This window comes from Acartia tonsa, chromosome 1, assembly GCF_053477335.1.
Source record: "Acartia tonsa isolate MP-2025a chromosome 1, ASM5347733v1, whole genome shotgun sequence".
Lineage (NCBI taxonomy): Eukaryota > Metazoa > Arthropoda > Copepoda > Calanoida > Acartiidae > Acartia > Acartia tonsa.
This window is the reverse complement of record NC_137260.1, coordinates 49,363,934-49,381,756: the sequence shown is the minus strand read 5'-3', so window position 1 is coordinate 49,381,756 and position 17,823 is coordinate 49,363,934. Positions and strand designations below refer to the sequence as shown.

Below are 17,823 nucleotides of genomic sequence, written 5' to 3'. Positions count from 1 at the left end.
ACGTGAATATTCCCATATATTGTGAAGATTGCATAATTTTTAAATTTTGCCACTAGAATATTTGTGCTAATTTCAATGAAATTTAAAGGAAAATTTTACAAAATTTGCCATAAAGTCGCAATTGTCTTAAAACTGAAAAAGTAACAAAATACATAGCTACAAACCTGGAATTGATACCACCAACCAGCCTCACAGCCTCAAAGGATACATTTGTTTTTGCTGTTTCCTGGAGGGTCAGGACAGGCCGGCCGCCCTGCAGGTCGCCCTCAGCGATCAGCTCTCCAGAAACCATGATACCAACACTGTGGTCAAATTGTAGAGTAACTCCGGGTGTAATTTTCAGCCTACCAGACGGCCTCACATTAATATCACGCTTAACATAATAGATTCCATTTTCTCTGAGTTCCTCAACACCAGAAACGTCACCACCAACTTCTCTAGTTTCTTGATTGATAAACCTTGGCTCAAACAGTGGTCTTTCAAGCACTAACTCAGTATTGATATTGTTTGATAAGAGATAAGGGATGTATTTGATCTTGGCAATGTTATATCTGTCATCACGATCAAAAACTCTGCTCCAAACAGCTTCTTCGTTCTTGTTGCCCAACCAGTTAAACCTACAATCTAATTCAGTATTGGGCTCAATCAAATGTGACCCCAACTCGTATTTTGATTCAGGATTTTCCAAGATGTTGCGTTCAAAGATTATATTGTCTGATGAAATGACTACAGGGGCAGCAACTTTGCTACGCGGATTTAGACCATCCCACGGTTCTGTAATAACATTGTCCAAAATCCAATTGTTTTTCACATGCAACTTTTGGCCATTTTTAAAATCATAATGAGACAGTCCTAGATTCAGGACAAAACTGCCTCGATTTCGATGAAATCTGTTTTCTAACATTAATAAGTCCACCTTTTGTATTTCTAATATGTAATCATCTTCATTGTGAGTATAGACACAGCCATCATAATTTTCAAGGAAGTCATTATGTTCTATGGATCCAAATGTTCTTGCAATTGGGCTTAATTTAACCGCAACTCCCGCATTTTGTTCAAATTTATTGTGTCCAATTAGAAGATTTATGTTGCCTGTTGGAACATTATCAAGTACCGGATCACGCCAGCAGGAATGTACCTCCAGGCCAACATATCTGCCAGCAACAAAGTGATTTCCAGTAAAGTTAACAATGCCAGGTCCACAGAAGTTGCCAACCAACACGCCCATGTCATAATTTAAGGATATGTTGGAGTAGGCCATTACAAATTCCTGTTGAACTGGCGTGTTTACTGTTGACTCGTTGAACCATAAGGACAGGCCAGAGCCGACATTATTGCTGATGGTCGACCAGGAGATGTTTTGGCAGCCTCCGCCGTAGGTAATGTTGACTCCGTCCACATAGTTGTCGGATATGGTGCTGTGGGTAATATTCACATACCCAGACCCTCTCTCTACATGTAAACCTGAAACAAAAGTATTTATTGAAAAAAATTATGTATAGAGTAGCTGTTCTAAAAAAATATTTTTATTTAATGAAAAATTAATCTGTAGAAAGGTTCCAGGACAAACGCAGGAGTGTTAAAATATTATTTTAATTAAGTATTTCTATTACAGATTAGGTTAGGTTAAGATATGAATGTACAAATAAGCCCCCCGCAGGGGTTAGGCTTTAAAAAAAACCTAAAAGAAGGCCTTAAATAGGTTAGGTTAGGTTAAGTGTCCACTCCTGCGTTTGGGACTCCTGCGTTTGTCATAGGACCTGTTTCTCCAATTATACATAAACATTAGCTGTTTTATGATAATTTTCTAATGAAAATTTCTAACTATTAAATTTCAATTTCAATTAATAATAAGTTTTAATTTGTTTCATTAATTTTATTTATTGAAAGTACAAATTTTAATTTGTATTTTCTTATTTGATATACGTAAAGAAAAATTATTTGAAACTTAACGCATATAATTTTTTGGGAGTAAAATACGGATGAATAGTTCGAGAAAAAAAAACTATAAATTTTATTTATTATTTTGAGCATGGATTACCTTTTTTTTGTCAGGTTACCATACTCAATGACTTATAATATTATCACCTCTATAAGACATATACTTTGGTTAATTGGAAGGTTGCGTGATTTTATATTTTTGAAAATCAGATTTAATTTAAATTAAAGCGGAAATTATACAATTTCCTATAAAAGAAAAGTCACAGAAATAAATTTGTGAGTTACTTAAATGTGCACAGTTGTTCTTTGTACTTTTGATTAATCCTTTCTTATATATTTATAGTTAGAGTACAAGGAGATAAAATGATAGATAAATGTACAAAAGATTTTTAAGCTTAATTTTAAATTATGCATAATTTTAAGAACAAGTAACATAAGCCTAAACATTTCTACAATAATGCAATTCTAATAATGATTGTCTTATTATGGTGATATTAAGAAAAAACAAAATATATTATTTTCAGTATGTCTCATAATTTGTTTTCCAGTATGGCTTCGAAACCGATTAATTTCCACTGGATTAGAACCGGTTGTCAGCCATACTAAAAAATCATGTATAGCATCGCATTACAGACAATTTCCCTCGAATAATATATAAAAATCCTAAAAATTATACCCTCGAGGGATCAAAGGCCCGAGCTAAAAAAACTGGTTTACAATCTTATAATTTTTCTTTTTAATATCCGCGGAAAGCAGTCTGTAGTTTGATACTATAAATAACTATTAAAACCTTTTATTTAACAATCCTTTTATGCCCTAAAAGAATTAGACAAGAAATGTCAATATATAATTGATTCTGCACGTTTCTTTTGCAAGTGCATCTACGTATGACATCATAGATTACTAAAGATCCGAGAGTGATGTATGTCAACTGAAAATGAAATAAAAAATCCAGAATTGGATGAAGATTAGTCCTGGATATTTTGACAGGGGGAAAATTGTCGTCCATTTAGGATGCCATGTCCCCCTTCATTTATTGGTCAATTCGTTCATCCATTAGGAGGGGAGGGGATTAGGTAAATTGTGGAGATTCTTATTTTAGCTCGCTACAAGTTTCATTTATTATAGAACATGAGAATTGACTGTAAGATCCAAGTAATAATAAATTCATTAAACCAAGTTCATAGAAACTTACAATTTTTTGGAGAAATTTGTTAAAATAAAACTATAAAAATAATTGCATAAATTTAGATCATGCTTCCTTTTTTTATTTCTAGTCATAGAAAATTTCTACAATAAAGAAGCGAAGATTTTTTATAGAGCCCATAAAAGATGACGTCATACGGGCCTACCATTGGTCAATTAAAATGTATACTGGCCTGCCATCGGTAATTTAGTCTGTATATTAACCTATCATTAGTCAATTGTATTGTATAATGTCATTTTTTATATTCACTATAAAGAGCTTCTAAAGAATCTACCTGACTTTTCATCTATAGTTAGTTTATATTTGATTTAGATATATACCAATAGTTTATTGCAAATGACATTACAACAAAAAGGTCACGAACGAAGAATAGATTCGTGTAAGATACATTTTTTTTCAATTTGTTCTTTTGAACTCTATAGTTTAAGCTTACTTAAGCTAATAAAAGAGTTTATTTTATATACGTACAATCAATATGAATTCATATTATTTCTTTTGTCAACAGCAGCTATATTTAACATCATATTTTTATTTGAATAAGTGAATAAGAATACTTAGGAATTCATTATTTAGAATATAAAAATGAATTTTTTAAAATGTTTTTCTTTTTAATCAGAGTGTAGCCTTTTTATAATAAGTACATTATTACCTGCAATGTGATTATTCCGTTTAATCTGTGAATGGTGAATATGCACATTAGATCTCATCTGTTCAATCCACACGCCACGGCCGCTGTTATCCGCTACCAGCGTGTCGGTTACGTTCAGGTCGGGCGTCTTCTCGAGGCCGGCGGTGATCTCCAGGAAGATTTCTGTGACAATGTTCTTCTCTGCTGTAAAGAGGACGTACATGTTGTCAGAGGTTGAGACGATGCTCTCGGGACGGGTGAAGTTCTTCACGTTTATGGTTTTTATCAACCTAAAACAAAAAAATAATAAATTCCAGCACGGCTCGGAATTTAATTTTTTCACCGGTAAAAAACTGGTTTTAAGCCAAAAGTTACATTTGGCTCGATAAAATTCAAATAGTCCTTACAGAAACACAAAAAGGACAGAAATTGTTTTCCAAGGAAGAACATTATTTACCTTACCTTTTCTCACAATTTCAGCCCTTTTTTGGTACAAATTCGCTTTCTTTCCAAAAACTAATTGATTTTCCTACTCTATGTTTTATTTACGTTTTTTATGGACAAGCGATATTTAGAAGGAAACCTAAAAATAACTTTCAAAAGATCAAATATTATATTTAGAAAACGAGGAAAATAAGTGAGAAAAGATAATTGAACAATTCGCAAAAGAAATAATTACCAATTGAATTATAAGCGAGTGTTGCAAAAAAATTATTATTGGATTATAAGGAAAACATTAATAATATAATTTTATGTGAGGCAACGCTTTTTATACTGTTAAAAATACACACATCCCCTACCAAAATTGTGTTGAGATTGTGAACTCTCACTAAAAATGTAGTATAACCCGTCTTACACCCCCCCCCCCCCTCTCTCTAATGATATGTATTTTGAAGGGGAGGATTCAAAATCATTTGGAGGGTATGGATTTTTTGTGCGCTTTGTACAACCACTTATAAAATAATGTGCATCATCAAAAAAAAGTTGAGTATAGTCCCTTTCGTGGCAACACCTCTTAAGGGGCGTTTCATCGTATTTTAACAGTAGCTTTTCTCCTATTTCTAGCACCTGCGGGGCAATCACCTAACCTAACATAACCTAAAATAACCTTTAAAAAGGTACTGGAAAATACTGCCCCTTAAGAGGCGTTGCCACGAAAGAGGCAATACCTAAAAAGTTTTATTCGGGTAGAGCAATTCCATCAAGCTTACCTTGAAGAAGAATCTGCCCCGTCCATAACTTGAATCTTGGCTCCAAAATCTTTGTTTGCCATGAGATGTATAAAATGAAGGGTCAGCTTGTAACCTTTCTTAGTGTAGAACCGCTTACCACATGACCTGAAAAAAATTAATGTTTAACTTTTTATATTTGACTTTACTAAAGCACTTAATAAAATTCATATCTATAATGTAAAAGTAATGTATAATGTTAAATGCATTATTGTATATTTATTTATTTTATTTTTAGCTTTATTTTCTAAGCTGGTTGACATTTCCGCTCTTCGGTCTGAAGAAAATTATTTGGAGTAGAGGGGGGGGGGGAGAGGGACCATCACCAGTCTAGGCCTAAGTTGCTAGAAAGAAAAAAGACATTTTTACAAGTAAAGAATAAACAGAAAACTTGACATAAATTTAAATTGCTGATTTATCTATATGCAATGGTTATTTAACAACAGTTTTACAAATCAATTTGTTTTATTTATTACAAAATTGTCCCCTAAATTTTTGAGTAAAGGAAAATTTTGTACTATTTTTATTTTTAAATTTATTGTTTTATGTAAATGATTTCTATAATTTGTTTCGTGTACTTTGAAATGAATATAAAAAATTTAACTTGACAAAAGAAAAATGATTAAAATTTGCATGTTTATACAATTATATTCATTTCTTTAATCCTTCACCTGTCTTATTCTTTGCAATGAAATAAACATTTTTTGTTGCTTTTACGAAAAAATCACGAAATGCTGGTTTTAATTTGATTTTAAAGGTTACCCTTTTTATTATTTCATCAAAAGTAGAAATGATTTTAGTGGATCTAATAAGAAGCATTAAGAAGCTTTCAGGTAAAAAAGATTCTTATCTAATTTTAAATTGGTCGGTTGATCTGCCATGCTTTTTGCTAAAATTAGACGTGAGTGTGGCTGTCCTTAATTTTAGCAGTGCAACTACACGTAAAATGATCTGTCCGAACGTCCGTACATCAATTATGGCTAACATAAATATTTCTCCTTTGACAACGCATAAAAGACATCAAGAGAATATTCAGAAGAAAAACTAACAGATACCTCAGGTTAGGGATCAATCAGACATCTTTCTTTAAAAAGTTTTAATGTAATTCTATTTTTTTATTTTTTTCTATCACATTTAAAAAATATATTTCTTTTCGTAAAAGATCTTGCTACACATAAATTTAAATTTAAATTTTAAAGGAATTCTCTAAATATTTTCATTTCTATTATATTGTTGAAAATGTAAGGAAGATTGATAACTTTTTCCATCCTAGGAAATGTCTCAGGAAAAAATGATGATATTATGTTGAGACCGTCTAGAGAGAAATTTTCATATTTTTTAGTTTGTTAAAAATATTTAATCCACAGGAAAACTTTTTATGTTTTTTTTTTAAATTGAACTACTTGTAAAAAATGTAAAGCTCTTCAATATTCAGTTTTTCCATACGTCCACTTTAAACCTTTTATTCTCATTTCAGCTTATTTCAAATTTTGATGCCTATTGAGCAAAATGTATAAACAAAAGCAGCCTCTCTATAATTATGTATTAAAAGGTAAGTATGTCCATATCATTCTGAATTGCAATTAATTAACGTCTAATTTTTGTACAGGCTCTTTTTTAATGTTCTGTTTCTCCAATTGATTATTGATGTTCATCAAATGGTTAAAAATATAAAAATAAGAACTGTACCTGTCGACAGCGCTGTTAGTATATTGTTCTGCCACCATCAGCAGCGGATAGGTCTGGCTGTGAGTCGTACTGTACGTACAAAAATCATGCACGTCAAGACCTTCCACAACCCTTGTTATTGGCCGGAAATCATGGCGGTACAAGAAAACGCCATCCGCCATATTTGCCGTCACCGAAGAGTCATGCAGCGTTAGGGATCCCCGGCTGGCGTTCATGTAAACGCCGTAGCCGCGGTTTTGAGTGATGTTGGCACGTTCTATGACCACGGTTGTTAAAGCTTCAGTCATGTTGATTCCTAAAACGAATAATTTCCTAAAACTTGATTTGATCAATTTATATAATTTTCCCTTAATTTAACAAGAGAAATGGTAATAATATGAATTACAGAAACAATTAAATGCAATTTAATTTCAATTTAATCAATTGGAAATGAGAGTATAAAATTTAATTATTTTCGTCGCAGTTTTAATAGGATTCAATTATATAATAAAAACATCTATTTAATAAACTGATTATTTATGATGATAATGTTTCCACTTTTTTGTTGTTGTTGATATAATCTATCTAAAAGCTTTACTACTAAATTGGACGCATGAAAAAAAAATTTTAAGTTCGATATATCTCGGTAACAAGACATGCATGCTTAAATAACAATATCTATATTGAGATATTAGTATGTATATTAACAAAATAGTTTCTTCATTTTATTCTTTCAATTAGGTCTTACCGTTGTAGGCCGAGTTATGGACCGTTATATCCGCCATTTCTGGCGGCACGCCCAACGTTTCCACCGCCGAAGTCGCGTTAAATAGCCCCCTGTATTTGCCCTGTCCTGCGTAGCTCACTTCCACGTGCTGCAACCGAGATCTGTGCAAAAAATATAAATGGTAATTAGAGCAAATTCTTGTCAAAAACACATCACAAAGAAAATATAAAGATTAGGATGTATTGAATCGTAAAATACTGGGTTTATTTTTTTCTTTTCCTGTACTACACAGCCTTGTGAGCTATAATAATGTAATCCTTTTATAAAAGAAATATGATGTCTGTCTGTCTGTAGCTTTAGCTTGGTTCACGTTTACAGTGAAGGTCCATGGAAAAACAAATTAAAGGTCGAAAAAATAATCTATTTTTACCTTTTCGATTTTAACTAAAATTAAAAATTGATGGTCGATCCCCCCCCCCCTTCACTCATGTAATTCTAGAGGCCTCTAGTGGCGTAGCCACTAGTATAATCATGAAGTATTTGTTGTATAGATAAAAATACCTTTCTAAATATTCGATGGAAGAAAGGTTGTCGAAAGTAGATATTTTAAGCAAATTCATCATTTAAAACATGAAACTAATGATATTTTCATATCACAAAAAATATACATTTTACAGACAAAAACTTAGACATGTTTTGAATAATCATTATTGAGATGAAAAGAGCTAATTATTGGATAAAAAGTCTGATTAGTTTAAATATCCAATTAGCAATCTTTTTATACATAAAATATAAACCAATTAGTATGCCAATGACTAGTTATTTCATCTTTGTGTGTCATATCTTGTTAAGAAAAATAAACTTTATAAAATGTTGAAATTAAAATTTATTAATTTAGTTAAATCATTTTTATATACGTAGCGAAACAACTCTATAACAAGATCTTTTAACATATATTGTATTGGAGTTTAAAGTTGCTTTGCTTTCAAAAATAAAAACAAGGATGACAACATCACCAAATATTAGAACTATGTGTAAATAACAATATAATAGTTATTTCTCGCATCGTATTATAAACGGCTTTCCGCGGATATAGAAAGTACAATTATGAGATTAAAACTAGTTTTTTAGCCCCGAGGTGCCAAAGGCACCGGCTAAAAAAACTGGTTTTAATCTTATGATTGTACATTTCTATTTATATTCGTAGAAAGCTTGATATAAAACGATGCTAGACATAGTTTTTTCGTATGGATGAGAACCGGTTCCTATCCACCGGATTCGAATGAATACGAGAAAATGTTTTTAACAGAAATTCATAGATACGACAACAGGATATTAATGATCTTCCCTCCAATGTTTGTTGTGGACACCCTGCATCAAGCCTTATCAATTTTGGGGGTGAAGAAAGGATGTAAATTAATAAAACTGGAATTGCGCTAAAATGAAAAAGAAATTACCTGGAATAAATTTCATATGTAGTATCTTCAGCTGTCAATCTTTTGGATAAGGAGGCATACTCAAATCTAAAAATGGATTAATTAATTTTATTACTTTATGGTAAAGTTAAAGAATTTCTTTGCTTTACTGTCTGTCAAATGGTAAGATGGACGTTTACGTTTCTTTTTTTCTTATTTTAAGTTATATTTACATGCAGGAAGATAGTACCTCCCCCCCTGTCCCCCTCCCAAAAGTATTTTGAGGTATTAGTCCATCAGAGATTTTGTTAGGGTCCTATCACCTTACCTTGGTGTCTATGGTGGAAAATTCGTGATAGGTATAAGTAAAAAACTAATATATCTATAAAATTTTCAGATGGAAAATCCCTCCCCGTCCCCCCACCTTTTACATCATTGCTACTGATACATAAATTAGGCCTTATCGGAATTACAGCTACACAGTTCCATAGTATAAAATTGTATTCTTTTATATGAATGCATGAAATATAAGAAATATTGTGTAAAATTTTTTTAAAGTTTATTTTTAGTTATTGAAATAATTATTTATTTTATATTTGATGCTTATAAAATCAATATGCTAAATAATTATAAAAGTTTTATTTTCTAAAAAGTAAATTTAATTCTTTTATTGCATATTGTAGATATCAGCATTCCTAGACGGCTGTTACCAACTTTCAGAATTTTAAAAATAAAATATTACAAAATTATAATTTTTCTTTTTATTATATTTATAAACTTTTGATTACTTACATGAACATATAAGAAGTTTTCAAATTGGGTTAATTATACGTTAAATTGTCCTGCTAAACAGAAACAAAATAAACATACAACATGAGAGCAATAAAAGATAAAGGATAAAAGCAGGGATCGGCAGCCGCCTGTAAGCCTCAGGTAAATCACAACCTCTTTAAAATACAATTTTAAAATCAGCTGGAATTCTAAACCTAACCAAAACATGACAATCCCTCTTTTCAAAACATTTTAAAAAGCATCTAAACAGAATTGAATTTTAGGCTTAGTCGCGGCGGAAGTGCAACTGAGGAGCCCTGGATAAAAGTCCCAATTGAAAACCGACAGTCAGGCCAATATATAAAAATTGAAGTTACATCACTACAACATATTGTTTAATAAACATCTGATAAAATTAAATTATTATGAAGCGTAAATGAAAGTGAAAAGAAAGTTTGAAAGATTAATTGATAGAAGAGGTGATGTTAAACTCAAGTGGTGATAAGACCACAAACTTATTACTTAATAGACAATTAACAAGTGTGACATTTTGCTAGCAAGAAATTATTATTTTTATTCTTAAGTAGGCTTAGGACCACAAACTTATGATCAAATAGAAGATTAACAAGTGTGGCCTTTTTTTAGGAAGAAATATTATTTAAACTCCAGTGGGGTTAGGACCACTAGTGTGTCTTTGTAGTAGCAAAATAAATATTTACAATGATAATTTTGAAATTAAACTAATTTTAGGAGTTAAGTACAATCTAGCTGTTTTTGTGCATCACTTTTTGAAAACAAGGCGAATGAAGCCACAATGCATTACCCAGAGGTCCTTAGAGATGACAACCTACCAAGAAAATTTTACCTACAGGTTGGGAATTACAAATTTTAGGATTATTAAAATATGATTGTAAGATGGTATAAATTTTAATAAATAGAACATAGAATGCACTTTCGAAAAGCCATTTTGAATAAGAAAAGTTAACATTAAATACAATAGCCTTAAAAAGGGGATGGTCTTTGTTAGGCTAAGTGTTTAAGGCTTAAATTTTGGCTATCCCAATTTTCAACTCAGTATTAATTATTCCTTGCTGAAAACTAGCTAATTTTCTGCTTCATTTCATTCAAATGATTCAAAACATTTCCTAGAATTTTCCTAGTTTCGACATCATTCTGGCATTTGTTATCAGAGAATTTGTCATGTACAGAAGGATAAATTAATTAGGATGGGGATAATTTAATTATTCACACAAAAAAGTTGGAATATTTAACTTCCCCTGGGTTTAAGTATCTTCAAAATAGGTAAAAATAGTAGCTTTAATACTAATAAAAATACAATTGGCTAGGGGTTTTTTCAGCCTTATATAGAAAATATAAATCAAAGTTTTAAAACTATTTTGGGACTGTACCTCACCCTCCCAAGATAAATCTCTATAAAGAAATACCTTTCTTCCAAAATTTTTATACTTTTTCTCTTAAATACTAAAATTGAAGAGAGTCGACATATCCACCCCCTTTCCTTTAAGAGGCCTCTAGGGGCGAAGCCGATAGTAAATAAATAAAACCATTATAAATACTAAAAGACAATAAAAAAGTCTTTGGATGATTATAATTTGAAAATGTAAACAAAAATGTGGGAAGACATGCAAGAAAATAAAAGATATTTTACACAAAATTGTTTTATTTGTGGACATTAAGATTTTCCTAAATTTTGTTCACTTCTTGTTTGAAATAGTATATTTAAATCATATTATTCATAGCAATATTGATCTTTTACCTTTTTTTTCTATATAAACTTTAAAATTTTGATGGTTGTCTCTGGAATTTAACTAAGCAAACTTTGGGAAAAATTGTCCTTGTTCTTACCTTATTCCTCTCCAGTGTCCTTTGACAGCCACATTTTCTCTTGAATGGAATGGAAGACATTTGATGCCCAGGTTGGGATGGTGATCACATACGCCGCTGCCCATCTGTCGCCGCTCCCAGCGGCACTGCTCTATCCGCCGTTCACGTCCATGGCATCCTGAAAATAATATGACGTATTAACTACAAAAAATCTTTTTAAAAAGCTTCCTTATTCCATTAGCTTTCGGTAATTTTTTATTGAATCTTTATTGGTTGTTTCATACAAGCATTGTCCAAACTTTTCAATAAACATTTAATCTTCAATTTTGTTTACATCAATTTATTGTCCTTTGTCTTATCCTCTAAGATATTAATATGATTTCACTATGACTTAATAAAACTTCTCAATTTCAAATAAATTTCTCATTAAGATGGTTTAGTTTCTTATGAACCTTCCTATTTTCTTCTGAAATATAATTTTGTCTTAATTTAATACTTAATTTAAATGACACTCACTTTGATGGTTTAATTTAAGAATAAATTAAAATAATGAGAAGGAAATTGAATTTTTCCTGAGACCACAGACAAGATAAAGCAGTAGATTAATTATCAGGTAGTTTGTTGTAAACACAAATATGAGCATACCATGATGATTCTCTTAGAAAAACAAGATGCAAATCACCCTAAAAGTACCCTAATTACCCTAATTAGGGAGAAGAAATTTATTAGGAGATTGATACAGGATTAGATTTTTCTTCTAATTTATAGCTCAAGTGATTATTCTAATTTGTTCTATGGCTGTGAATAATTTTTGTAAGTAAATTGACGCCCCGCCCTTGAATTGTCTGACAATTATCTCAGATAGTGCCAACGCATTACAGCAAAAGGAAAAATAGTAAAATGCCAAAGACTTGGTTACAATATTAAAACACATATGTCACATTTTCATGGATTTTCTTGGTTGATTTTTATATTAAGACTAAACTGATATTTTGTGTATAAAATCCCCTTTTGACCATCTACTCTATTGCTAACTTTGTCCTTCTGTCTACTCGACGGCGGAAATGGGATTTATTAGGCTACTTCAATATTTATTGAAAAAATACTAAGAAATATGGGGTTCTATGGTTTGTTATAGACATACTGAAAATAATAAAATGTTGTTATTTTCACATATACCATCTTCCTAATTTCGATAATGAAATGTGCTGTTTTTTAAGCTGGTCAGTGTTAAGATGACTATGCACTAAGTGAAAGCCAAGGAGTAAATAATTCCCACAATTAAGTTTTGATATCTCTTATAATATGCATTATCATAATCATAATATCTTACAGAATTATTATGATTATATCACACGTATTAAGTAATATTAAACAATTATTTTTTGTACTTTTGATTTTGTAAGGAAATCTAATGCAAAGAAATTTTTAAGAAAATTGTGTTTTAGTAATACATTCCTTATTGTACGCCTAAAAATAAAGATAAGTTATGGAAATTGTTGTGTAAGGCAACGAAAAAAAACCAGAGTGGTTAAGCAAAAATCTTCCACAAAATCTTTGAAAGGTATCACCCTCGTCAAAATATCTTTCTTTTTTCATGCTACCTTTGGAAACAAGTATTTTTTTATTTAAGGACATACAAACGTATATGTTGAAGATATGAAACTTAAGTTCAAATATCTCTTTCTGTCTCTGGATAATTTCAATTGTCTATCACAAATATCGAGGACAATAATGTTCAATAGTTTTATACTTATAAAGAAAGAAATCAAATTAAGTGTGTGGGAAGAAAAAATTAATTTTGAAGCTTATTTTATCGCTTCACTAATATTCATAATTACTTTTTTGGGTCATTATTTCACCAATTTCTAACTAGTGTAAAGATTTGTGTGAAGCCGTCCAACCATCAAACTCAACTTGTAGAATAGCCACGCTACTTGTAATAAATGATTCACTACTAGTTTCTAAAATTTCACATAATATATCTTCTTTTTTTCATCAACAAATATATTTGAAACAATGTAATAATTCATTTATAATGTAAAATATACTTTTTTTAATGTTTGATTATTTTTTAATAGATTATTACACCCTTTCAAACAGAGCTTTGTTTAATGCTTTGTATTACTTAATAATCTATAATTTAATCGTAGATTGCAAATAGAACAATCATGTCCATAAAGACAGTTTCAATAACAATGGTAACAATTTAGATAAAATGAAAAACAATAATAAACAGTAAAAATATAAACGTATTTTTAGCTAAGTTTTGTGTTAGTATATCTTAATTATAGAGTAGATATGCTACTAAAAATAACATATATCAAATATTTTTTGTAAAGCGATGCATTATAAGTTTAATCATAATTACAGAACAAATAATCAATTTATGCACTTAAAATTAGTTTTAAATTATACTAAAAAACATTTAACCCTATATATCACCAATAACGTAGATATCAATAATACAAAGTAGTACGATGTCTGTCTGTCTGTCTGTCTGTCCGTCCGTCCGTCCGTCTGAAGCTTAAGATCTCGGTAACCACTGAACCGATTGGATTCTACTCTTCAGGGTATATTTCTATTGGTCCTATTGGTTTTAAGCTATTTTCTTTGGGGGTGGGACACCCCCAACCCCCCCAAAAAAAAAAAAATCCCCCCCCATTTTTTTTTTAAATCACCTCTTGGGGCAAAGCCCCTAGAGGCTAGGGGCGAAGCCGCTAGTCTATAATACAAAGTAGAACGATGTATGTCCGTCTGTCTGTCCGTCTGTCCGTCTGTCTGTCCGTCTGAAGCTTAAGATCTCAGTAACCACTGAACCGATTGGGCTCTACTCTTCAGGGAATATACCTACTGGTCCTGTGATGGTTTTAAGCTATTTTCTTGGGGGGTGGGACACCCCCAACCCCCCAAAAAATGAAAATACCCCCCCCCCCAAAAAAAAAGAGGCTAGGGGCGAAGCCGCTAGTCTTTAATAAATCTATAAAATTTCTTGTATTTTATAACCATTTATGGTATTTATATAGATACTAAAATATGATAAAATAAAAGTAGAGATAGAAAAAAAAGATATAATAAACCGCAAAATCACGTCCTTAAGGCGCTTCTACTTTAGACAACACCTTTTTTTATCAAATTTTCAAAGAAAGAAATTTGGAAAACAATTAATAATTGAGATGCATTTAAAATAACAAGGATGGGGTTGCCATTAAACCAGGGACTAAAGAGTTAATACTTACACTAAGTTCTTGTTAAAACTCAAAGATAATTTAAAGTTGTTTTACCTAATTGTAATTCCATTTGTAAATGCAAGTGAAATAACAAATATCTGTTTTTTTTCTTTTATATTTCATTTTAAAATCTCGCGACAAGTGTTTGAGAAACAGCAAACAAACAAACAATAATAAGAGTTGCATGAAACTACAATAATTGCTAAAATAGTGATTTTCCTAAAATATTTTCAAGTAAGAAACATTCAATTAAGTTTTTTGCTGAAATAAATAAAACTGTCTTTGATTAATATATCTAAAATTTTCACCCGAAGCAAATTCTAATAGATATCCTAGAGATAAATAAATTGTTTGAAATTATCAGTTTTCACACAAATGCCACAATTTCTTTTTATATAAAAATGATCATTTTGCGAAAAATTAGGGGTAAATAAAACAGTATTTATAGAAAAATTGCTAATATCTCAAAAAAATTACTAACGTTTTTTTTTCAAAGTAACTTTTAACTTTTATTTTCCTTTTTTTAGGTATTTCTTTTAGTAATGATTCCTGGGAAAATATGTTTATTGTTTAATCGTCTTTTTATCTCTGGTAAAGAAAGAAAGAATTTTACAATCTCAAAGTTTTGAAGAGTTTTGATCAGTTTAAGGAAAAGATATTATTTTAATGTTTTATAAAAGAAAAAAAGAAAGAAAAAGAAAAAATAATCTAAAACGTTTTACATAAATTTTATGACTGAAGACATTCTTCAATTAAGACTATATATCAATCTGCTGGTCCACCCTTCAATCATTGTATTGGTATGTGATGGTAACATCAAATTTCTTTTTTTTAATATAAAACTTCACAAGATTAAAATGTCTTCTTTTTTGTTTAATAAGACTGTTGAAAAGTGCAAATCTTGCAAAGTTATAAGATACAGAAACAAAAAAAAGATAAAAAGACAGAGAGAAAAATAGTGGATATTACCAATTGTAATAATAATGAAATACTTCAATAGAAACAAGAGAAAGGGTAAAAAATACTGAAAAATCTTCTAAACTTGATTTTAAAATATCTCCATAATCTTCATATATATCTTTGTATGTCACAAATCAAATAATATTGGTAGGTTAAAAATTTGTGAGATTTTTAAAAATCTAATGAAGAAAAGTAAGTTCTTCTTTAAAATGAAATTATGTCCTTCTTACTAATTCTCACTTAATGAAGATCACCCATGTCTTACACATAGCAAAGCATATGTCCACCATCTCACAAATTCTTAAATATAAATAAATGTGGCTAGAAAAGTACATACAATTTTTAGAGTGTCAGATATGAAAATCATAACTGCGTGTCGCCTTCATACCTTTCCATGCAAAATCTTTATAAAAGGCTGGTTCCACAGATTACATGACAATGCTTATCACATTGTACTCTTAGGGTTCCTCGGGGAGATAACCTGCTGTGATTTCAAGGTGTAAAGCTACTCTAGAATTATACTTAAACCTAGTTGAGTTCGGCCTAGAAATGAAACCATCCAGAAACCGTGGAAAAGGCAATATTAACACAATCCCTATAATGTTTATTTGACCCTATTCCCAAACCCTTAAAATTTACCAGAAATATCCATATTTTGCAAAAGTGCAAAAATTATGCTTTCTTTTTTATCCCTTATTATCTTTTTTATTTTTCCTATCAAAAGAAGAGAAAGGTGGGTCCAATAGGAAGTTTTGGGAATTTAATTATTGCAATTTTCTGTCCTTTGATAAAATTAATAAACTTTAAATTATAATTTAATTCTCTTAAGAAGGACATCCTTTAAACAAATCATGCCTCATTGGGTTTTTACTTAACCATTTATAACTTAGGAGATTTTAGTTTCAATACATTGTAGTATCATAATGTGAAGATTAGGTACTAGTTATTTATCACATGCTATTATATAAGACAGCTTTACGATGATATTATAATGAAAAATTATTAAAATAAAACCAGTTTTGTTAGCCGAGGGTTGGGGATGATAAGGGTATAGTCCCTTTCGTGGCAACACCCCTTAAGGGGCGATTCATCGTATTTTTAAAATGGCTTTTGATAGGTTAGGTTAGATTATATTAGGTTTGGGAATTGCCATGCAGTGTTGGACAATTAGCCCCGCAGGGGCTAGAAATACGAAAAAAGCTACTGTGAAAGTATGGAGAAACGCTCTAAAGGAATTATGCCCAATGGAAAAAAAATTATATTATATTTTACTATATATTGCATATCATTACTGTGATTTGATAAAAAGTTATTTGGCCTGTACTTTATCTTTGAAAGAGCTGATAATTTAGGAAAAATAAATGAAAAATTAACTTGTAAATAAAAATGAAAATACTAGTTCAACCCTCCGTTCGACAACGGAAGGAATTATTTGTTAATCATCATATATTTATTTTCTATTTCTTTATTCCTTTAAATCCCTTTAAGCTACTAAAAATATTATAGAATAATATCCTGCAAGTAATCTGAAGTGAAAGGAATATGTGTAAAGAATCATTTGTGTAAACATTCAATAATTTGCCTTCATGTCAGGCGCATTCGTTATTTTATTTTCCTCCTTTATACCTTAAAATTTGTCGATCGTTAGATAAAAAACCTTATGAAATAAACAAAATTCAAAATTAAATTACGATGTAAATGAACAAGATTTCAAATTTTTTTTTTCCACCAACAGTTTAAAAATGATTGTGACTGATATACAAATTAGCTTTATGGATTTTAAAAACAAACTATTAAAACTTTCCGAAGAAAGCTTCACAATCCCAAATGTCTTGATCCAACTGTATGATATCTATTCAATGAATCATATGTGTAAACAAGCGGAAAATAGTGAAAACTTCACTTTTTACAGATTTATAGTGGTGATACAAAAAATTACAAATATAAAATATCTACAAGAAAACAACACTTGTAGATAGATAAAGATCTTTTAAAAGAAAAGAATTAGCTGAAAATACTTAAAATCTGCTTTATTGTGCAAATCTTAAAAGATATATTTTGATTTTTTGTTTTTATAGAAATTTATGTAAAACATATTTTTATTTGATATTTAATCACCACCAGATTTTATGACTCGGCTAAAGGTAAAAGATCCTCTTATTTCCTCCCCTTTTCAAGAACAGTCTTTTTTTTATAATTCCT

At 30.4% G+C, this 17,823-nt stretch overlaps 1 protein-coding gene across 1 annotated transcript in view; it reads right to left on the bottom strand.

Annotated features, from left to right (window-relative positions):
- Positions 1–17,823, bottom strand: part of bark (C-type lectin domain-containing protein bark beetle) — a 58,444-nt gene that overhangs the window by 12,537 nt on the left and 28,084 nt on the right. Inside the window, exons 6-12 of the mRNA XM_080171406.1 lie at positions 11,453–11,609; positions 8,858–8,923; positions 7,422–7,561; positions 6,695–6,989; positions 4,988–5,113; positions 3,798–4,066; positions 165–1,464 (exon numbers count right to left, since the gene is read on the bottom strand). Of these exons, the coding sequence (XP_080027532.1) occupies positions 165–1,464; positions 3,798–4,066; positions 4,988–5,113; positions 6,695–6,989; positions 7,422–7,561; positions 8,858–8,923; positions 11,453–11,609 (2,353 nt within the window). The remainder of the gene's footprint in view (positions 1–164; positions 1,465–3,797; positions 4,067–4,987; positions 5,114–6,694; positions 6,990–7,421; positions 7,562–8,857; positions 8,924–11,452; positions 11,610–17,823) is intronic.